Below are 22,940 nucleotides of genomic sequence, written 5' to 3' on the forward strand. Positions count from 1 at the left end.
CTGGAGACTTTATTTCAGACCCATCGGAGTAAAAGGGACTCTTAATGGAATGAACATTTCCTTAGAATATTTCAAATGGCCCACTACCTGAATCAGCCAGAAAGAAGAAGTGGTTGCTAAGGTAAGACATTGCTAGCCCAGTCCCAGAGGTAGGTGGTTATAATTAGGCTATTAAAGTCAGATAAGGCCTCTCACAAATGCGACTCCTACCAGTCGCTTTCGATGATAAATTGTTACCTAAAAATACTGGCTACACTCAGTGCAACCCACCTAACATTATTATTGCCACATTTGGTAAGACCTGACCAAGCAGGATTCATTCCTGGCCACTCCACCTCACATAACCTGAGCACAGTGATGTTATACTCTTTCGCTGTTCCCCCACTCATTGGTCTAGAGCTTTTTTTCCTAGATATTTTTATTGGTTATTCAGTTCAACACACTTTACAACCAGTATCCAGATGAGTCAATAATAATTTTGTGTAAACAGTTCCCCAACTCTCCCCACCCCTGTATCGCTCAAGTAAAGTTGTAGATCGAGATTTTTACTCTGATTAGTTACGAACATGTGGCAGTGGCATAATCCTACCTCGTATCATGCATAAATCTTAACATATCAATAATGCTCTTGTTCATGGTTACAGTAACCCCCTGCGACCAGGTGTCCCGGTATGTATATCATGTACATCAACCTCTCATCATGCATCCCCAATATGTTTATCACATTCAGTCTCGTCCCCATGCCAGTCTATAAGTATCTGTCTCCATGCTACCAGATCATACTCCAATCGTTCATCCCATCTTACGTGTTTCATCCTCACCTCATCCACTGCCCATTCAGACATATTTTGCAGCCATTCCTTAAATCTGGATGGTTGGGCATTCAACCATTTAATGGCTATCCGCCTCTTTGCCAGCAACAACCCTAACATCAAAATTTTGCTGCTAAGTTTTTTTTTTGCATGGATTGGGAGAAGGCCCAGTACCAGTTCACGTGGGGTGCCCTCAATCTCCCATCAAGTGACCAGCTTTAGATTCTGCAGCACATCTCTCCAGAATGGTGCTATAACTGTACAATTCCACACCACCTGTAGAAAATCCATCTGTGATGCACCACATCGCGGGCATCTGTCTGATCGGGAAGGGTAGATAACATGTAGGGTTTTTGGGATGAGATATAACTGGGGAACAAAGTTATATATACTGTATGAGTTTAAGGCATGCGTTTTATTGGTCTAGTGCTTGGTGGCCTGCAGAATTGGGTTCTTCTCCATTTCCGTTTGAACAGGCCAGGATCCTGGAGGTCATATTTGATAGTGACGTCTTTTTTGGCGCCATAGGTGAAGCCTCTTATTTGCACTTGTTTTTCGATTTAAAAAAAGCAAGGATGATTATTGTATGCGCTCTGATTACTTCACGCCTTGAATATGCAAACATTCTTTATCTTGGCCTTCCAGAGTACCTTCTCCAGTGCCTCCAGCAGGTTCAGAATGCTGCTACCCGCTGCTCCTTACAATTCCCAGACATGACTCGATCTCGGGTTACTTAAGGTCTCTACATTGGTTTTGCACATTTCACTACAAAGGTCCTGTTTACCTTAGGGACAGAGTTCAGCATTATGTTGGTGGCAGATCTTTAAAATCCTACAATCAACTGTTGCTTTTGGTTCCTCCATTTTGCGTGTCCATCTGTGAGGCTGCTCCTTTTCTCATCTAGCCCCCACATTTTGGAATGCTTTGCCATTATCTGTTCAGACTTCTCCTGATGAACCCTCATTTAAGAAAAAGCTTAAAACCTGGCTATACCAGTCATGCTGAATCTCTTACGACATCCACTCTACTTCTTATCCCATTAGGAGCCCTGGGACGTCTTCTGACGACAGCTGAGCACTTTGTAAATGGCGTATTCATTCATTTATTCACTCCCATTGTTTGTCCTTCTGCAAAACCTCGATACAGACCTGAATGCCGTGGCAGTCTTCCTCGATGCCACTAAGGAATTCAATTCACTTCTTCCCCATTCTATATCGATGAGAATGGCCCCATCCTTTGTCAAATGAATACATCTCTAATATACCCAGCCTGTGGCCATGGTATCTATAAATTGGATGTGCTTGGAGCTCTTTGCCTTGTTCCACAGCACTCTGCAAGGTTTGCCGCTGTTGGCGCTCTTGTTTCTGCTGGCGGTGAAGACCCTGGTAGCAAACTCAGACGACAGTACTCAAACAATTCCCTTCGATAAAGCGACCCGGCCCATGGTTTCGATATATGCGTGAACCGAGGGAAAGCATGAACCCAATAATGCAATTATTTGTGAAACTTGGAGTACTCTCGGGGATACAAATCAACTGGGGCAAGTTTCAGACCCCCAGTTGTCCCAACACACTTTCCCCTGCAATGGTGCGCTCACTAGCTTCAGTATCTCGGCATTTGGTTCCGCAGCGATTGGGAGGCAGTGCTGAGGGATAATTACGGTACTACTCTCATCACTATTGGAGATCAGATTAGGCCTTTTCGGCATCGCTCAAACCCCAACTGGTCTGCTTGATATTGGCGGGGAAACAACCCAGGCTGAAATGAGAGACACTTGGGCTACCATTCCACCAATGAAAGTTCGAAGCCACAGGTATTGAGATGGCTTATGTCTGTACCCAAGCACACTACATGTATTATTGGCATCACCCTGTCCCCTTCCTCCCTAGAGGAGAACAGTTTGTCCCCGGTTCCCCATTTTCCTTTATTCATCTGCCCACTGGCAAACACATCAAAGATATATCTACGATGGGATGCACGATAAAAGCTTGGAGGCAGCTGAGTAGGAGAGTGGATTTGGAGTTATTGTATTCCCCGCCTTCCACTGGTGCTCCACCCCTTACTACCAGTTACACACAAACATCTACTGAGTTCAAGCATTTGAGCAAAATATCTACGGGTGTGGGATGACTTTTATCGCCAGGGCGTCTTCCTGACACTAGTGGAGTTTGTGGGTGGTCCTCCACATTCTCCTATGAATACCTTCGCAGTGACTGTAGACTAACATTTCAGTGGTTTCCCAAAGAGCTCCTGTTCTTTGCGAAACTTGACAGATTGCTCACTGCTACCTCTACTAAGCACCTAATTACAACATTATACATAACAGCCCAGGAAGAGATAAGGACAACATCTCCAGGCACAAAACAGGAATGGGGGGAAAAGCTAGTCTGTGACATCACTGGGAGGCAGAGGAAATTCTGTTTGGCGCAGACAGGATTAATCTCCGCTAGCAGTAGGCTGAGAATAAAACAATAGAAATTCCTGCATTGCTTTTATTATACCCTGAAGAGGCTGCATAGGTTTGGTCTGCCCAATGACGACCACTGCGCCAGATGTGGCTCACCTCGGATAGGTTTCCTCCACCTGGCGTGGAGCTGACCCTCCATATTTGCATACTCAGGTGAGGTTACTGCAGCGCTATACAGCATGGTGAATGAAGAGATATGATTAGACCCCTTGGTGACCTTACTGGGCTATGTCAAAGATATAGAGGCACCACACAGGAAGTTTGTGGCCCTGGCCTTATTGTTGGCAAAGCAGTTGTTAGTGATCAGGAGGGGGAGGGCTCCTAAGGTTAAACAGTATCTTGTTGACCTGGTATACAGTAGTCAATCAATCAATCATTATTTGTATAGTGCAGCTTATCGCCCAGGGGGATATCCAGGCACTGAGGAATGGGGAGTCATAGTCAAAGAACCAGGACCGAGTCTTTTCCTGAAGTCGGCGAGTGAGGGGAGGTTCAGAGATGGAGAGGGAGGTCGTTCTAGGATTTAGTGGCAAGGTAAGAGAAGGAACGACCTCTGTTGCAGCTTTGCTGGATACGGGGGATGTGTGCGAAGGTGAGGGAGGCGGATTGGAGTTGTCTGGTTGACTGGTGGAAAGCCAGGTGGTGGTTGATGTAGGAGGGTCCAGCTTTGTGGAGGGCCTTGTAGGCATGGTCAGCAACTTGTACTGGCATCTCTTCTGATCGAGGAGCCAGAGGAGGGTTCTGAGGTGGGAGGTGATGCTGGTCCCCTTGGGGAGGTCGAAGAGGAATCTGGCTGAGGCATTCTGTATAATCTGTCATTTTAGGAGATGAGAGGTTGTTCTGGCGTAGAAAGTATTTCCGTAGTCCAGTTGGCTGGTGACGAGGGCTTGAGTCACTGTTTCCTGGTGCTGACGGGAATTCATCTGAAAATCTTATGTAGCATGAGGAGGGAGTGGAAGCAGGAGGAGGTTACTGCGTTGACCTGGAGCTTCATGGAGAGATCGCTGTCCAGGATAATGCCGAGGTTGAAGCGTGGCTGGTGGGGGTAGGTGAGGGTCCAAAGGTAGGCCACCATGTGTCATCCCATGGGGAGGTGTTCTTCTCGAAGATGAACACTTCCATTTTGTCCGTGTTCAGGCAGCTGGATTTCATCCAGTCGGCGATGTTGGTCATGGGATTCTGGAAGTTGACTCTGGCGGTGTCTTCTGTGAGAGAGAGGATGAACTGGGTGTCTTCGACGTATGAGATGATGTTGAGCTCGTGGGTGCGAGGAATGTCAGCCAGTGAAGTCATGTAGGCGTCTAAGAGGGTGGGGCTGTGAGAGGATCCTTGGGGGAACTCAGCAGATTATTCTCTTGGGTTGGGAAATGAAAGGAGGTAGGCGGATTTTCTGTGTGTGCCCTGTGAGGAAGACAGTGATCCACTCGAGGGCAGTTCCTCTGATGCCAATGTGGTGGAGTCAGGGTATCAGGGAGTGGTGGGATACCATGCCGAAGGCCGCTGAGAGGTCGAGGAGGATCAGGGCTGCGTTCTTGCCACGGTTGGGGGAATTAGCAACTAGATATGCACGCAGAACTGTTACCCCCAGCCTCAAGGCACAGAGACATATGATACTCATTTAAATTATACTTACTTACCCAGGCAGAGGACCTGAACCGGGGATCTGGAGAGGGGACATCTGAACACGCGGAAAATGAGTCAGTGCTGCATGGGCTATGACAAGCAGCTCAGCATACACCGCTGACCACTTGTGCTGTATCCAGTCACCTTAGAAATGTATCCACAAAGGGACAGCAGTGTGGTTCCAGTAGGAAAAGGGACTTCTGAACTCAATTCTCTACTAATTGTTGTACCATTACTAATGCGCCATTATACTCTTACATTATGAGATATGTATGGTCTGTTACTAGGGTTATATTGTAATGCTGTAAAACTGGAAGAATCAAGTTTTAAAAAAAGTTTACAAAGAAACTGCAAGTCCTGGTTCACATTATCTTAGATTTAGAAACCGGTTCACCCCTACTATTAACGGTAAATGCCGGCAGCATATTCCACAAGAATACCATTTTAAGTTATAAAATCTCACAATTATATTTGAACCATTCAATTATTATGCAGTATAACATGCGGAAGCCATCAAGGCAATCCACTGGCAGTGTAAATGCCAAAGGTGGGGAAACCCTCAAGTGGAGCACTTGACGACAAGCGCAACACTGTAGGATGATTGTTAAGATGTGAGGACTACTGTTTACCATATTATAGTATATAATTTATTATGCAGCTAAGTCTAAGGTAGGGTGTCCTGTGGCACTACTACATATTATGCTGCACATCTTTTAATTTCACTTTTGTTGTGCACCTGTGCAAATTCTGTTGGGGAGGACCTGGTGTCTCTTTTTACTTGTTTTTACTTTGTTGTTGCAAGCGATTGGAACGTGGAGCACATGTTTAAGTGCCCTGCTCAAAACTCTTTACAGTTAGCGCCCGTTTTTGACTGTTCCACTTACACACTTGTTAGCAGTCTATTCATTTTCACACACACCCATTCTAGAGCGGGCGTGGACGTCGCAGGCTAGGTAGGATGTCCTGTGGCACCGCTACACATTACGCTGCGCATCTTTTAATTTCGCTTTGGTTGTGCACTTGTACAAATTCTGTTGTGGGGGACCTGGAGCCTCGTTTGACATGTTTTTACTTTGTTGTTGCAAGTGATTGGAGAGTGGAATATGTGTGTAAGTGTCCCACTCAAAATTCATTTATACTTAGCAGCCATTTTTGACTGGTCCGCTTCAACGCTTGTTAGTTGTCCAGTCATTTTCATGCACGGCCCTAATTAGAGCACCCGTGGTACGGATGCGCACACCAGGCAAGCCACTGGCGCACCAAAGGCAAGACCTTCTGGGCCCGTCTGCACCCATCCACATCTGGACGGCGCCAGGGTCCAGAAATGCTGCCCGCTTGGACATAACTTCCACTGAGAGTAAGTGGATTCAATACTCTCAGGCAGAGTTATTTAAATGGTGCCCTAAATGTAAGAGGTAGGGCTGTGCACCCTTAACCTAGCTAAAATTAAAACTCTACTTACTGTTAAAACCCACTGCTGCACACATTGCAATTGGAATGCTGATGAACCATTGATTAGGCAGTCTCAACATCCATTACTAAGGAAGGGATGGAGGTCAGATAAAGGGGAACACACTCACGGAGGAGATCTCCTGTGCTTTGGTTAATGCAAGCTCTGTGGTTAAACATAGTGTGGAAGTGTGTGACTTGATTCAAGCCCTGGATCTAGAGTGTCTGTTTGTTACAGTAACCTGGGTCAAGGAGGATGCAGGCCAGATCAGGTGGCAGCTGCCCCCAGGGTATATTATTGCCAGGCTTGATCGGTTCCTATGCAGAGGTAGGGGGCTTGCCATTATAGTCAGAAATGTTATCAACTGTACTCTAGAAGCAAACACCTTGGGCTCGCAAAACACCTGCGGGGTGGCGTGGTGTACACTAAAAGACAAGAGTTAAAATACTCTCTCCTTCTCTTATTCTACTGCCCCCCTAGTTTCCAAACGCAGTTTCTCAAGGCTTGGGTTCAAGTTTTGGAACCCTTCATTACAGATCCCAACTTCACAGTACTGGTTGATTTTAACTCCCATTTCAAAGATTAGAGGTGTAATGATTCAAACACTTTTCTCGAACTCATGACTAATTTTGGTTTTACCCAGCTGGTTGGATTCCCCCACCCATAGTGCTGGTCATTCGTTGGATAGAATTTTTACTAACCATTCGAGCCTGGTAGTGGAGGATATTCTCCCATTAAGCTGGGCAGACCACTGGGCAGTGACCATTAAAATTGCATTGCAGACAGGGGTAGAACAGGCGCAGTGCAAATCAATATCATATAGAAATTGGAGCAAAATTTCAACTAATGATTTGGATTCTGCGCTCAGAGAGTCCTTAGTGAAACAATTCAAATCACAGGGACCAACCGCAGAAAATTTAAATGACTGGCTGTAGGCTGCTATCATTCAGATTTCTCCAGTTAAAACAAAGGTCTGCACCAGTGCTAAAACGTCAGCACGCTGGTTCTCGGACACATTGAAAGACCTCAGACAGCAGTGTCAGAGGCAAGAATGGAAATGGAGGGTGAATCTCACCCAAGAGGATAAAGAAAAACGGATTCTTTTGTATTAAAGTGCTATTGCTGCGGTCAAATCCTCTTTCTATGTGAATAAAATCAGATCTGCTGGAAACTCCCCTAATGAGCTCTTTAAGGTGGTAAAAGAGCTCTCTACTCCTCCTGTCCAACATTGCATGTAGAACTTGCAAAGTTTCTGTGACAAAGTTGCAGTACACTTTAGAGACAAGGTCCTGAAGATCTACTCAGACTTGAACATCAATAAGGATAGGCCCCTCCCCTCGTTTGATGTGGGTGACCCTGCTGATCTGCACTCCCCCGTAGCTCTGTCTGCATTTCCTCCTGTTTCCTCCTTGCAAGTTAAAAATCTCCTCATGAATATGAAATCAGGTTCACCCGATAATCCCTGCCCACCAAAAGTCTTGCAAATTGCTCCAGATCAGACTGGGGGGCAGATTTATAACGGACTTGCACCACTTTTACACCGCCGCTGTGTCACTTTTGTGACGCAGCAGCGGCGTAAACCCTGCGCCATGTTGCGCCCCATTTACAACGTGACGCATCTAGGGAGATGCGTCACGTTGTAAAGCCTGCGTCACATGTGGGCGTACCTGCACAGGGGGGGGCGGTCCGGCGCAGGAACGCCTCCGAAAAGTGGCTGAGTGAAATCTACAAGATTTCACTCAGTCACTTCAGGCGTAAGGATTGAAGCAGCATTGTAACGATAGGGCACCCCCGAGCCTTGCTGGAGCAGCGTCGCGCTTGCGACGCAACTCCAGCAATGCGCCAACCTTCCGCCATCAGATGCATCACGCATCTGTTTATCCTTGTGCCATGATGCGCTGCATTGTAAATGTGGCGCATCTATTGTGGCGCAAGGGTAAACTTTCGTGACGCATCTTCCCTGGCGCATCCATGCTGATTTGCAGGGATGCGCCAGGGATCATAAATCTGCCCCTGGGTCTTTATTGGTCAAAATCAGATATTAACAACGGGCCTATATCCCTGTCTTTCGAAGGAAGCTGTAGTCATTCCCCTTAAAAACAAAATGGGGACCCAGAGGACCTCAAAAACCTTTGCCCCATCTCCTTACTGCAAGCGCCAACAAAAATGCTTGAAAAATATATTAACCATAAATTAGCAGATTTTTTTTTACCTCCAAGGACCTCTGAGGCCCCTCACAGAATGGGTTTAGAAGTGGTCACAGTACAGAGTCTGCGCTGGTTGCTGCTGCAGATTCCATTCATTGCCACATAGACCGGGGGTGCCGTTATCCTGGTAATATTAGATCTGACAGTAGCAGTTGACACAATATCACCGTTTCGTCTGGTGCAATGATCATACCAGGTGGGGGTGAGGGTCGATGCTCTGGACCGGCTTTTGTCCTTTTCAACAGATAGGGTCCAAACAGTCAGATGTGGCAATGTTAGAACAGAGGCTATCAAGCTCCCCTGTGGGATTCTGTAGCAGTCCTCCCTCAGACCTACCCTATCCAATCGGTATGTTTCCCTAATAGTGGAGCTGGTGCACTAGTTCGGCTTTCAGGTATTATCCTGGGTGAACAGTCAAAACATCAAATTTTAAATATCGATATGACAAAATATCGAGTTTTACATATCGAGTGGACATAATATCGATTTTCAAAAATATAGTGGTGCAGAATATCGAAATGCAGGTAAGAAATATCATTTTTCATACTATCGCAGTTAGTAATATCGACAGTCATAATATAGTTGGTAAAAATATAGATTTTTTTGTGTGTTTTAAGTGTTAGTATATGTGTTAAAAGTATATATTATTTTTGGAATGTATGTTTGAATTTTATGCTAATTAATTTTTGCGCAATTTAATTCCGTAGCCGGTTGTGGGTTTATAGGGGAATAGGGTGGGAAGTAATTTAATTATAATATATTTTTTAAGGATAATTTAGAATTAATTAATTATATGTTAATTGGTTTTTGCGTAATTTAATTCTGTAGCGGGTTGTGGGTATATAGGGGAATAGGGTGGGAAGCAATTTAATTGAAATTAATTAATTATTTATTTAGTATTTATTAATTTATATTGTTAATTGAGTTAATAATAATTAATTGGCAATTATGTTAATTGTGTTATTTGTTTTATTAATTAGTACTTATTTAGATATTAATTATTAATAATTAATTTGTAAATATGTTAATTGTGTACTTTTTTTAGGAGTGGGTTGAAAGTTGGTAGGGGAGTAGGGTAGGATGTAATTTAGTTTTAATGTAATTTTTATTATTTTTTATATTATATTTATTAAAAGTTATTTTATAATGTTAATTGTGTGAATTAATTTAGATTTGATGGTTATTAATGTTATTGTTAATTGTTATTAGTTAATTAATTAATTGAGAATTCATTATGTTAATTTATTAATATTTTACAATATTGTAGGTGACGTTTATAGGGGAAAATGGTGGGAGGTAAATTAATTTTGAAAAAATAATTACTTGTTAATTAATGTTAATTGCAGGAGTGGGTATACTAAAATATTCCCCTACGCTATCCAACACTTCTCCTACTGTTACACTTTGTGGAGTGGGAATATTAAATAATTCCCACTCGCTATCCAACACTTTCCCTACTGTTGCATTCGCTGGAGTGGGAATAGTAATTTATACCCTCCCGCTATTCAACACTTTCCCTACTGTTGCACTCACTGGAGTGGGAATAATAATTTTTATCCACCCGCTATTCAACACTTTCCCTACTGGTGCACTCACTGGAGTGGGAATAGTAATTTTTACCCACCTGCTATCCAACACTTTCCCTACTGTTGCACTCACTGGAGTGGGAATAGTAATTTTTCCCCACCCGCTATCCAACACTTTCCCTACTGTTGCACTTACTGGATTGGGAATAGTAATTTTTACCCACCCGCTATCCAACACTTTCCCTATTGTTGCACTCACTGGAGTGGGAATAGTAATTTTTGCCCTCACGCTATCCAACACTTTCCCTACTGTTACACTTGGCGGAGTGGGAATAGTACATTATTCCCAACCCGCTATCCAACACTTTCCCTACTGTTGCACTTACTGGATTGGGAATAGTAATTTTTACCCACCCGCTATCCAACACTTTCCCTATTGTTGCACTCACTGGAGTGGGAATAGTAATTTTTGCCCTCCCGCTATCCAACACTTTCCCTACTGTTACACTTGGCGGAGTGGGAATAGTACATTATTCCCAACCCGCTATCCAACACTTTCCCTACTGTTGCACTCACTGGAGTGGGAATAGTAATTTTTAGCCACCCGCTATCCAACACTTTTTCTACTGTTCGACTCGCAGGAGTGGGAATAGAAAGTTTTATACAACAGCTATCCAACACTTTCCCTACTGTACCACTTGCTGGAGTGGAAATAGTAATTTTATCCCCTACACTATGCAACGTTTTCAGTATTGTTATATTTAATGTAGTGTCAAATATATATATTTTTTAAAATATTTATTTTAATGTTTTAAGTTAATATATATCATTTATTTTTATATTTATATTATAGGCTTATATATATATATATGTAATTATATTTTACATTATGTTTTTAACATTTTATAATTAAAAATATTAATTATATTTTAATATTATTAAGTTAATATATATAAAAAATAAAAATGCATGTTTATTTTTTACATTACATTTATTATTTATTAATTTTAACGTCTTTAATTATCTTTAAGTACGTTTTACTTAATTATATTTATTATTTAATTAATTTTATATCACTTTTAAGACATTTAAAAAAGTCGCTATTTTAGCAAACTATATTATTAACAACGATATTTAGGATTTGATATTTTGGTACTTACCTGTTTGTAGATAGGAAGTTGATATTCTGTCACTCGATATTTTTACGTTGATATTGTGGCAGCTCGATATTCTTCTCCTCGATATTCTGTCAGTGATCCATTATCCTGTGTAGACCACATTTAAGTTGTTGTCTCTATAGCAGACAATCTGCTGTTGGTAGCAGACAAGTTCAAACAATGTATGATTGACATCAGTACCTGGATGAAGGACAACTGTTTAAAACTGAATGTAGAAAAAACGGAGATTGTGTTTTTTGGGCGCAGCATTCGGTGTAGTCTGAATTTTGGTGGCCAGAGATTTGGGGTCCTCAACCATTGCCAGTTGAATCTGCCAAAAACTAGGGGGTTATGTTTGATAACACTCTATTTTTTTATGTACAGGTCAGCAGGACTGTGAGTTCCTGCTTTATTATTATCAGAACCTTGAAAAAGATCTTTGCTGTCATTCCATCTGAACACCGAGTGGCAGTGGTTCTCACTTTAATCACATCTCGTTTAGACTATTGCAATGCTTTATATTTCAACATCAATAAGTTCTCACTGAATTAACTACAGTTAAATCAGAATGTGGCAGCCTGCCTGGTCCTGAATGTGTCTAAACATCTATCGGCGATGGATGGAATTCGCTCCCTTCACTGGACGACAGTCAGAAAGTGGATAATATATAAAGTTCTTTGCCTGGTCTCTCTGGCTCTTCACCATCAAGGACCTACACATTTCAGAACAGCTTTCCACTGGTACACCCCAAAAATACTGTTTCGATCATCCTTTCTCCGGTAAGTGGCAATCCGTTGATTCCACAAAGCCAGGTGGGGCAGCAGCTCCTTTTTGGTAGTGACAGCTGAATTTTGGAAACTTTGCCTGTACCTATTGCAAACTTTGACTCTTTCTTGGTGTTCCGTAAGCAACTCAAAGCCTGGCTTTACTCCCTTCTGTGAATTCAGCTCCTTGGTCTCTGCGGATGCCCCCTAATGGCCTAACTGCTTTGATGCCTTCAGGTTTAGTGCGCCTTGCGATTTGTATTCCATTCCATTACCATTCCAGCTTTTCCTTTTAGAGCGCACCTGGCCTAGGGGAATTAGAGCCATTTCAATTGCATTACTCATTTTATTGTATTTTGTTTTTATGCACAGAGAGATTAAGGAGCAGGTGCACCAATTACTGACCACAAAAATCTGGTCGTAATTTCTCAGCAGTATTTTTGCGACCAGTAATGAATTTTACAAACTAAATTATGTATTTGTAAGTCAGTTAGTAGAATTCTAAATCAATGTGGGTCATAAGCTGACCTACCTCATTAATATTAATAAGGTAGGCAGCACATTGCAAATGACTCCAACTGGAGACCATCACAAAAAGGGTATGCTTCCCGAGTAAGCAGACCGCTACGTCGTAATCGCATTTAAATAAAGTAATTTTTGTTACTGCAGCCAGTTTTCCTTACAGGAAATGGGGCTGCGTTTAAAAAACTTTTTCTTTAAAAAAAACATTTGTTTCAGAGTTGGCAGTAGACCCTTGGACCACTGCCTACTCTACTACAAACTTGCTATAACATTCAGAAAGTGGAAAGAGTCATCTGTGGACCTCTTTCCTTTTGTGAATGAGTTACCACACCAACTCTGAGGTTGGTCATCTTTCACTGTTTTGAGACCAGATTTCAGTTGTAAAACATTGACACATTACCCTTCCAAATACTTAATAGAGATACATTCAATATATATATATATATATATATATATATATATATTACCTACTGGCGATAGCCAGTAGGTAGTTATAGTTAGGACCACGTTTCCATAGGAAAACCTCAACATTCTATTTTGAATAACTTTGGCGCCGGTCGACGAATCCTCGCGAATTTCTCAAAATAGGTGGGGCGCTCCGCTCCGCTCCTACCCTGAAAGTCTCGGGGGGATTCGTCAAGCGGGGGCTGAGATAAAAGGGGGGTCCCAAAACGCGTTTTTCCCATGCATTTTTCCATAGGACCTTTAGAACGAGCTACAGCCCGAATGGCTGAACAGAATTACTCAAAATTTGGCAGAGAGGTAGTCCCTAGGTCAAGGAAGTGCCTTTTGTAGGTTTGGTGTAAATCTGTTCAGTAGATTCTGAGAAAATAGCCTTTAAATCAATATATATATCTGAGCCAGCTTACGGTACGCTTACCGTACGCTTACGGTAAGCGTACGGTGGCGTGCGCGAGCGCGATTCTGATTGGCTCTTAGATCTTAGTAAACATTCGAATCGGCCGAAACCAGGAAGCGGCGGCCGCCATTTTGTCTCTCGCACTGAGAGAGATTTTTAAAATCGGAAGCCCAAAAACATGTAAAGGGGCTGTTTTGACAACTCCCTCCCACATAGTCATGTTGAGGGAGTCCCCAAACATCCCCCAAGTGCAAAAACGGTTTTATTTTTTTTTCGGCAATTTCGCGGGGTACGCTTACCGTACGCTTACGGTAAGCGTACGGTAAAAAAATAAAAATAAAAAAAACACTATCCACACTTACCCCACCCCCTGTGCTTTTGGTGGCCGAAGGCCACCAAATGTGCTGGGCTTATTACAATGGAAAAAAACACTATCCACACTTACCCCACCCCCTGTGCTTTTGGTGGCCGTAGGCCACCAAATGTACAGGGCTTATTATAAGGGAAAAAAAATTAGCATTTAAAAAACCGTACTAATTCACTGAAAAAACCATAGGTTTCACACACGTTATAGTTAGGAATTAGCATTTAAAAAACCTTGCAAATTCACTGAAAAAACCATAGGTTTCACACATGTTATAGTTAGTGGAAATTTTACTGATAAAAAACCAATGAAATTGCCCCGTTATAGTTAGCGCAGGCAACTATAACTCACGCGACCGCAATCCTCTGCTGATGACATATGTGTCTTTATGAAAAAAAAATATTTGTAATATATGTATAGCTAAAAATGTATGGAAGAAGACATGGGCAAATAAGTGTCTAAATACAGTATTAGCATCAGCAGAGGATTGTGGTCGCGTGAGTTATAGTTGCCTGCGCTAACTATAACGGGGCAATTTCATTGGTTTTTTATCAGTAAAATTTCCACTAACTATAACATGTGTGAAACCTATGGTTTTTTCAGTGAATATATATATATATATATATCACAAGTATTCCTCCGCTGAATTTCAAAAAGCGGCTCTCCCAAGAGATGGACACAGACCCAAGTATAGGTGCAAAAATATCTTCTTTATTCCTCAGTCGCCATTACGCGTTTCGGCTCGCCAGAGCCTTGATAAATATATATAGGCCAGAGCCTATATATATATATATATATATATATATATATATATATAATGGCTCCAACTGCACCTCAAACCAGCGCACTCTCGGACGGGTGCTTTGTAACGCAGAGGTGCATCCGCTTTTGAAATTCTCGCTCACTCCTTTCTCCCTTCTGGCATAAGGAAAGCACTCACAGGGGTTTTCTTTCGAGTTTCTTTTTAATTTTAATTCATCCGCTTTGAAACATGACGCGTTTCGGCTGACGCCTTAGTCTAATGTTTTCAAGTTTCGCGCCGAAAAGCGGCTGACATTTAAAAATACGTCAATGGTCACATGATGCATTTTACCATGGAAATCAAAGAGAGACCACTAAACTCTCATATTCAGGCGCCATATTGGAGTGTATAATTCCCCATCAGGCCCGATATGTAAAAACAAACATTGCTGAGTTATCTTCAACAAAGAGTATGTAACTTTAACAAAAACCAAAAACGTGTAAATCACATTGTATGCAGACAAAGTTAAAACATATTACATACAATTCACGATTTTTGTTTGTCTGGATCAAATCAATCACGCCGTGTATCGGCTATAGATCCTGAGTTGTGTTCTCTTACATTATGCCGTGTATCGGCTTAAACACTACATTTCCATATTGCACTGTAGACCATTTGTACAGACGATCAAAAAGAGTACAAAAATCTGGCTTCACAATTGTTATGCTGAGCAATCATAGAGTTACTTGTTCAAACTGAAATTAGTCACCCAGATGCACTGCCAATTCTTCCCCTACATTCATTCCTTTTGGTATCTTGGTGCCCAGATCAATGATATACCTTGATTCCAGTCTGCGTAACTGCTTGATCCTGTCACCTCCCCTTATATTCATAAGGATCTGGTCTAGCCCGTAATAACGCAACAGCTCCCTGTTGCTTCCATGTTTCACCGCAAAATGTCTTGCCACTGAATAGGTTGCATCATTTTTTACTATTGCTCTCATGTGTTCTAAGATTCTTACTTTTACTGGGTGAATAGTACTGCCGATGTAACGCAGTCCACATGGGCATTCAAGACAATAAACCACATAGGCGCTGTTACACGTGAGAAACTTGTTTATCAACTTGGGCGTCTTAAGACCAGTTACCTGATATGTGAGTGTCCTTCTACTACTCACACAAGCCTTGCATTTACCACAAGGGTAAAAACCTTTAAGCTCCCTTAAGGTCCCCCCTGTGTTAGGTTTAATATGTAAATGGCTTTGGACAAGACTGTCTTTTAGTGATCTGGCCTTTCTGAAAGTTAGCAAAGGAGTTGATGGAATATCTGAACATATGATGTTATCTGTTTTCAAGATGTGCCAGTTTTTTCTCATAATTGTTCTTAATTCATTGGCATCACTTGAAAAGGTAGTTATCATCCTGAATTTGTTTATTCCCATCTCATCTTTCCTCTTTCTCTCCTTGGTAAAGAAGTCTTCTCTGGACATATTCCTAACCTTATTAAGGGTTATGTCCAGAAGATCCCTACTGTAACCTCTGATCAGAAATCTAATAACACTGGCTTGTGCAGCTTCTTCAAAATCCACTTCCCTAGTGCTATTTCGTTTCAATCTTAAAAACTCCAATAGGGGATACTCTTGACCAACCCTGATGGATGGTTACTTGCCGCATGTAATAACGAGTTTCCGGCCGTGGGTTTACGATACAGTGACACATATACCTTGTTGTTATCGATACTCACTTTAAGATCCAAAAAATTCACTGTTTCTGAACTGATTTCCCCACTAAACTCCAAATTCACTACATTCCTGTTTAAATCATCAATAAATTCCCTGGCTAGTTGCTCTGATCCATCCCAGATTATACATAGGTCATCTATATAACGATACCAGGAAATCACCCTTCCCATATTGGCATCGTCAGGTGTTCTGGACACCTGCTCCTCCCACCAACCCACGAATAAATTCGCGTAGCTGGGGGCGAAGCAGGTGCCCATCGCCGTACCAGAGATCTGACGATAAAAATCCTCGCCAAAGACAAAAATATTATTTTTCAAACAAAATTCTGTGAATTGAAGAATCATTTCATTGTGTTCAGTGAATTTTAATGGCTTCTTTTTCAAAAAATGTGCCACTGCCTCAAGGTCATGTTCATGTTGGATCCGAGTATATAGACTTGTTATGTCTAATACAATTAATTTGTATTCTGGATTCCAAGGTTGTCTCTCAATATGCATGAGGAAATCCCGTGAGTCATTAATATATGCAGGCAATGTCTTAACCAAAGGGAAAAGGAAAAAATCAATGAAAGTTGATAAATGTTCCGTAAGTCCACCCTGTGAAGAGACAATAGGTCTCCCTGGTGGTTTTGTACTGTTTTTGTGTATTTTAGGAATGTGATAGAAAGTAGGCACCACTGGATTTAGGCATCGAAGGAATAAATATTCTTCCATGTCAAGCATGGATTTATCAAACCAAAATTTGATCAACTCATGGTATCTTTGTATACTGTCCAGGTACACATCTTTAGAGATCTTCTGATAGCAACTATTATCAGACAGTTGCCTTAGTGCTTCAGCTTTATAGTTCTCTCTAGTTTGTAGAACTATGTTGCCACCTTTGTCGGAGGGTTTGCAAATGATCATATTGTCCTTACTTAAACTTTCAATAGCCTCCCGTTGTTCTTTGGTTATATTTTGTGTTTTTTTCAATCCAGATTGTTTACTACGCAGTCGTATAAGATCTTTGTTGACTGCTTCTGCAAAAACATCGATGGCATCAGGGTGAAGTTGGCTTGAAATCACTTGTATCTTTTTCTTGGTCAAATCCTAGTTGTAACGTTCTCTGTACTTGATCCCCCTTTCTTTGAGTGTTGTCAACTTGATTGTCCAGTCTCAGTGATTCCATAACTTCTAAGGCCGCCAGATCTTCACCAGTTAGTGCATCCGTTGTTTTCGGTTTGTTCAATTGTTTCCTTTGTTTGAGAAAGTTGGGTTTGGACTTGAAGTACTTATGAAGTTTTAACTTGCGGGTCAGTTTAAAAAGGTCAATATGGGTTTGAGCATATTCCAATTTGTTTGAGGGGCAAAAAGTAAGACCCAATCTTAATACTTGTTGTTCTGTATCCGTGAGGGTTTTTGGTGTCAAATTAATGATAGTCAAATTATCTAGGTCCATTTCTTCCCCTTCCTGTTGCGGGTTGATCTGGTTGGGGCGTTTGATCCTCCTGCTCCAGCCGCCCCTCCTTGTTTTTCTTTTGTTGCCTCTGGCGGTCTGCTCTTGCCCCCTCTTAACCACGTTTGCCTCATGATGCGAAATTCCTCCTGAAAAGGGGTCTTCACCATCATTTGGCTGCTCCCACCATAATCAGAGGATTCACCACCTGTGACTTCAGACTCCGAGGTATCAATTCTTACTGTTGTAGGTGTGTTGACACTTGCTCTCAATTCCTTGCGTGAGCCTTCAAACTTTTTCGCAAACGTGAGTACACTCCCCTGGGCATAGTCACGCTCATCCCGTTCGAACTTTCTTAGGGTTTTTATTATCTTTAATAAAGTTTTATTTTCTTACAGCCCCACAAGCACGCACAAGAAACGCACACAAACTTCAACAAACACACATTTCTGCATATGAGTGCACCTTCGTTAAACGCATTTCTATATCCAAAATAATCCTAACACAATAGTTAACACAACCACAACGCATGCGTGCATTTCGCAGCACACATAACGGCATAACACTGACACCACACACACACCGGTAAATGTGAACCGGTGGTTGCAGATGGCACTCACCAGCACTCATTTTTTAGGAGAAAACCTTATTTTTCCTCAGCATTCCTTTATCCAAAGAAGAGAGAGAGAATTATACAAAAAGGGCTAACAAGAGGAAGAGGGCGAAAAAGTTTCAAAAAGGGAAATCGGGGATGAAAAGAATAGGCAAGAGTGAGAAAGAGAGGTAGAGAACAGCTGGGGTGGAATCAAGACCAGTCTCTCTTGGTGTACGGCGCCCCGACCTTTGACAGTGCTGGCCGTGAGCTCCTGAAGAAAAATTTGGAACATTGGCGCACATTCTTTTACAAAGCAAGCACTGTACATACAACCACACAAAGAACGTGCACTGCATACAAATACGCACTGTAGACAAACACAAAACATATCTCTAAAATAGGAAGTGGTATCACTGTAAGCGAGAGGCTGCTGCTGTAATATGCTTCTACTTGCATAAAAATGGAAAGGAAAGCAGACTCCCTGCACCAGTCATATGTTGGTACCTGAGCTAAAACTGTCTCACACAAGCTCAGCCCTCCGGGAACTCCTCAGTACACCTGCAGGCAAGACAGCCCCTGGACGTCCCCGACGCCCCTGTCCACCTCATCCCGGGAACACCTCAGTACACCTACAGGCAAGACAGCCCCTGGACGTCCCCGACGCCCCTGTCCACCTCATCCCGGGAACACCTCAGTACACCTGCAGGCAGGACAGCTCCTGGACGTCCCCAACGCCCCTGTCCACCTCATCCAGGCAACCCCTCAGTACACCTGCAGGCAGGACAGCTCCTGGACGTCCCCAACGCCCCTATCCACCTCATCCAGGCAACACCTCAGTACACCTGCAGACAGGACAGCCCCTGGACTTCCCCGACGCCCATGTCCACCTTATCCAGGAAACACCTCAGTACACCTGACGGTGGCCCGTATGGGGCAGCCTATGCCTACCCAATGGCCGGCTCATCCTGGACTGGGGCAGCTCCTTGGACGCGCGCCATGTCTCTGCGTACCTGACGGCCGGAAAGCCCCCTGGACGCCCCCATCCCCCTGCCTACCTGAGGGACGGAGACACAACAGCCCCTTCGATGCCCCCTCCCCGTCTCTGCCTACCTGACGGCCGGACAGACCACATGCCCATGCCTTTCTGAGGGCTGGCTGGTTACAATGCAATGGTGTCGGCAACGCTCCGACGCTTCGGGGGCTGCGGGGCTCTCTCCTCACTCACGAGAGCCCCGCTCCGGCTTCCTTCGTTTCGTGGGTCACGGCGTCTCCCGGGGCACACGCAGGAGCACGGGGTAGGCTCCCGCCTGCTTCCTGCTTAAACAACGCCCACATCCTTGCCTCCCTTCCGGCGCTGACTGTGTCCCACACAGGGCGCCTGACTTCGGGTTTCGCGGGGGCCGCGGCGGTAATTTGGATGACGGTGCTGCGGGGTGGGCACCCGCCAACGAGCGCCACAATGCGGGGTGGGCATCTGCTTCAAATCTCTGCAACAAGCGGGCGAATCCCTACGCCGGGGATTCCCTGACACAGACGATTGCAGCTTCGCGCTGCTGGCGGAAATCGCCGGGCTGCTTCTTATCGGCGCAAATAACTAGCGCGCTCACCAGGACACAAATGTATGTCGCTCCCCAGGCTCTGCAGCACCCAGTTCCATGGAGAAAGGGGAAAGCTCTCCTCAGCAAGGCACAGTCCAGGGAAAGTCTTTGCGCACCACCGCCTTTCTCCGAGGTCAAGCAGAAATGCCTCAGAGAAACGCAGTGGCGTTTTCGGATTCGGGAGCGTATTTTTCTTTCTCTCCTCTTGCCATTGGCTGGAATGTTTACATTCCAGAGGAGAGAAAGAATCGAAAAAACACGCCCCCGAATTCGAAAACGACGGGGCTTGTTTAGAGAGACAATGCTCTTCTCCAATGGCTGACCAGTATTTCAGAGGCCAGCCAATGGAGAAGAGGTAAAAAAAAGGGGCGGGTTAAAGCCCCACTCCTAACATTAAATCTCGGAGCGAGACTGCGCAAGCGCAGCCTTCGAGCCAAGACCTAAAAAGGGTCTGGCAGTTCTGAACTTGATCGGAATTTGAAATCGGCACGAGTTGGTTTAATATTGCAGAATTGGAATGCTAATCTGAGGCCCACTGAAGGGCATGAGACTTGTCCTTGTAAAGGACCATATTTCCTCGCAACCTACCTGAAATTCTAACCCTAAGAACAAAACTAACATACCACCCTTAGCCTAACATTGTTATAACCTTACAGTGTACACAATTTTAACGCTGCCACCAAAAATAACCAAAACAGAAGGCTTTACCTTACACCTAAACCTTATCCTACTCCTGACCCTACTGTTAATCCTAACCATATAACTTCAGATATGTTTGCACTGAATGTACTGTACAGCATTTCTTCCAAAAATGTGTATTCTATCTGGTATACTAGCATGTAGCGCATGATGTTGGTAACATGTTCAACCACAAAATTGACTTTGCTTCATCAGTTCCTGCACTCGTCTTAATAGAAGCCTTCAATTAAATAATTTTTTAGCTAAACACCTTTCACTTACATGACACCTTTTTTGAAATAGCTTTTGAAGACTTCAGATTCATGTCCCTGCACCTCCCGATGCTGGATGGGGCTCCCACCCAGGTCATCATCTAGCTGGGTGCTGAAGACAGCAGCAGCCCCCTGTTCATCTGGCGTGGAATCTTTCCCAATCCAGTAATGGATGTCGGTGATGGTTGCAGTGGCTGTTTTCTTGATCTGCAACAGCACAAGAGAAGACAAATTTCAACAATAACGCCCATAGTAAAGATGCAGAAAACTCATGGCACTGAAAGGTACTTTACCTAGTACCTAACAGTATGACAGAACACAACCCTAGTCTGAAGGCATTGACTCAGCTGCTAACCTGTTGCTATTATCCCATAGTATTCTACAATCTACAGTCCAGGGTATTTAACTGAAGAGAGCAAAACAACACACCCCAGATGCTATGGAAGAAATAAATCATAGATGGATAAACTGCATAAAGCTACTGTAGGTGACTCTACTGTGAGGCGGTCCAGGTTGCAATGTAGAGGGATACGCATAGAGAGGTTCATTTAGGGAGAGACCATAGTCACGATCACAATTGTAAACATTTAGAAAAACGCTATAAGTGAAAATAGAGCAAACCCCATGGGGTTCTATATACACCATAAATCCACCAAGCAAACTGTGGTCTATATACTGTGGACCTAAGAATATAGCAACACAAATGAATAATCGCAGCATGCAAACAAATCTATATCGTTCGGGTAACGATTGCACCAAATGTCAACTCTGCATCTGCTTTACGTTAACATGTTCTGGCATGTATTATTTAACGATAATATAATATAATATAATATAATATAATATAATATAATATAATATAATATAATATAGGCGCCTATTTAAAAATATAGCTCTCTCCATACTGGCACAAAGGAAGAACCCTCTGAAGGATCAAAGGACAGCCTGTTCCCAAGGAGGGTGTCGAGAAACAGGATTTCTTTTTACTTCACGGGAGTGTTCCTTAAATGTTCTACATCCTCGAACTACAAAAAATAGGGCCAGTTTAAAAATTATTTTCTGGTTATATTTAGCATTTATGCAAGAGAATCGCAGTAAGAAACACATGATTTTTCTTGAAGTAGAAAAGGATGAGATTGCATAAATATATGCAGAGAAACTCTTGACGTGGCCCTGCGAGATGGTTTATGGGTAACAAACTAGTGAGCAATGATTTACTGAATGTAATAGGGTTAATTATCTACCAAAGCGAACTCAAATACAATTTATAACTAGTGGTTAGCAGCCAGGTTTCTATTAGAAAGAAGGAAAAGTGTCATCAGTCAGCTAGCATACTCCAGGATCAGTTATCATTTAAAACAGCAAAGTACAACAAAACACACTCTTGAGTGTAATACTGCTGCCTTTGATAGATAGATTGCTGACAGGTTGCATAGTACAACACTGATGCATTGCAGTTTTGCATCAACTACAAGTGACATACACACCGTGTGACACATGGTGTGCACACACTGCCCACTGCAGCAACGTAGGCCCATATTTATAATGGGTTTGCTTCGCCATTGCACCCCACAAGGGGGCGCAAGGGCGAAGCAAAACCTAGAAGTGATATTTACCAAGCCACGCAAGGCCACCTTGCGTGTCCCTGTTTTGCTTGGTAAATGTGGAGTAGTACAAGGTAGCGGAAGTCACGCTACTCTGCCCCAGGGAGGCGTTACATGGTGTTACCACGCATACACTCATGTATTTTGGTGCATTCCCAGATTTACCATCAGTGGTAGACCTGGGAGTGAGTAAAAATGCTACACCTCCCAGCAGAGGCTTAATGAGGAGAAAGATGTTCATTTCTCCTCATCTATTCCTCTTTCTACATGTGCTGCATTCTGCAGCACACATAGAAAGAGGAAAATGCCTCTGACTATTGTTCTTGTGCAGGTATCCCTTCCTGTACAAAACACAATCGTGCCTACAACGCAGGCACCATGCACCATTGGGTGTCTGTGTTGGCACCACACTGCACATTGTGCTCCAGAGCATGCAGAGACAGGAATGAGCTGTATAATGTAAAATAGGGCGCATTCCTGCCCTCTTACTTTCACGCAGTGCAGCAAGGTGGCTTGCTGCGTTG

The 22,940-nt window shown here is 43.2% G+C and overlaps 1 protein-coding gene across 1 annotated transcript in view; it reads right to left on the bottom strand.

Moving 5' to 3' along the window:
* Window positions 1-22,940, bottom strand: part of LOC146796348 (villin-1-like) — a 289,009-nt gene that overhangs the window by 133,670 nt on the left and 132,399 nt on the right. The window contains exon 4 of the mRNA XM_085628872.1: window positions 20,823-21,019. Within this exon, the coding sequence (XP_085484998.1) occupies window positions 20,823-21,019 (197 nt within the window). The remainder of the gene's footprint in view (window positions 1-20,822; window positions 21,020-22,940) is intronic.

This window comes from Triturus cristatus, chromosome 10, assembly GCF_964204655.1.
Source record: "Triturus cristatus chromosome 10, aTriCri1.1, whole genome shotgun sequence".
In the NCBI taxonomy this organism is placed as follows: Eukaryota; Metazoa; Chordata; class Amphibia; order Caudata; family Salamandridae; genus Triturus; species Triturus cristatus.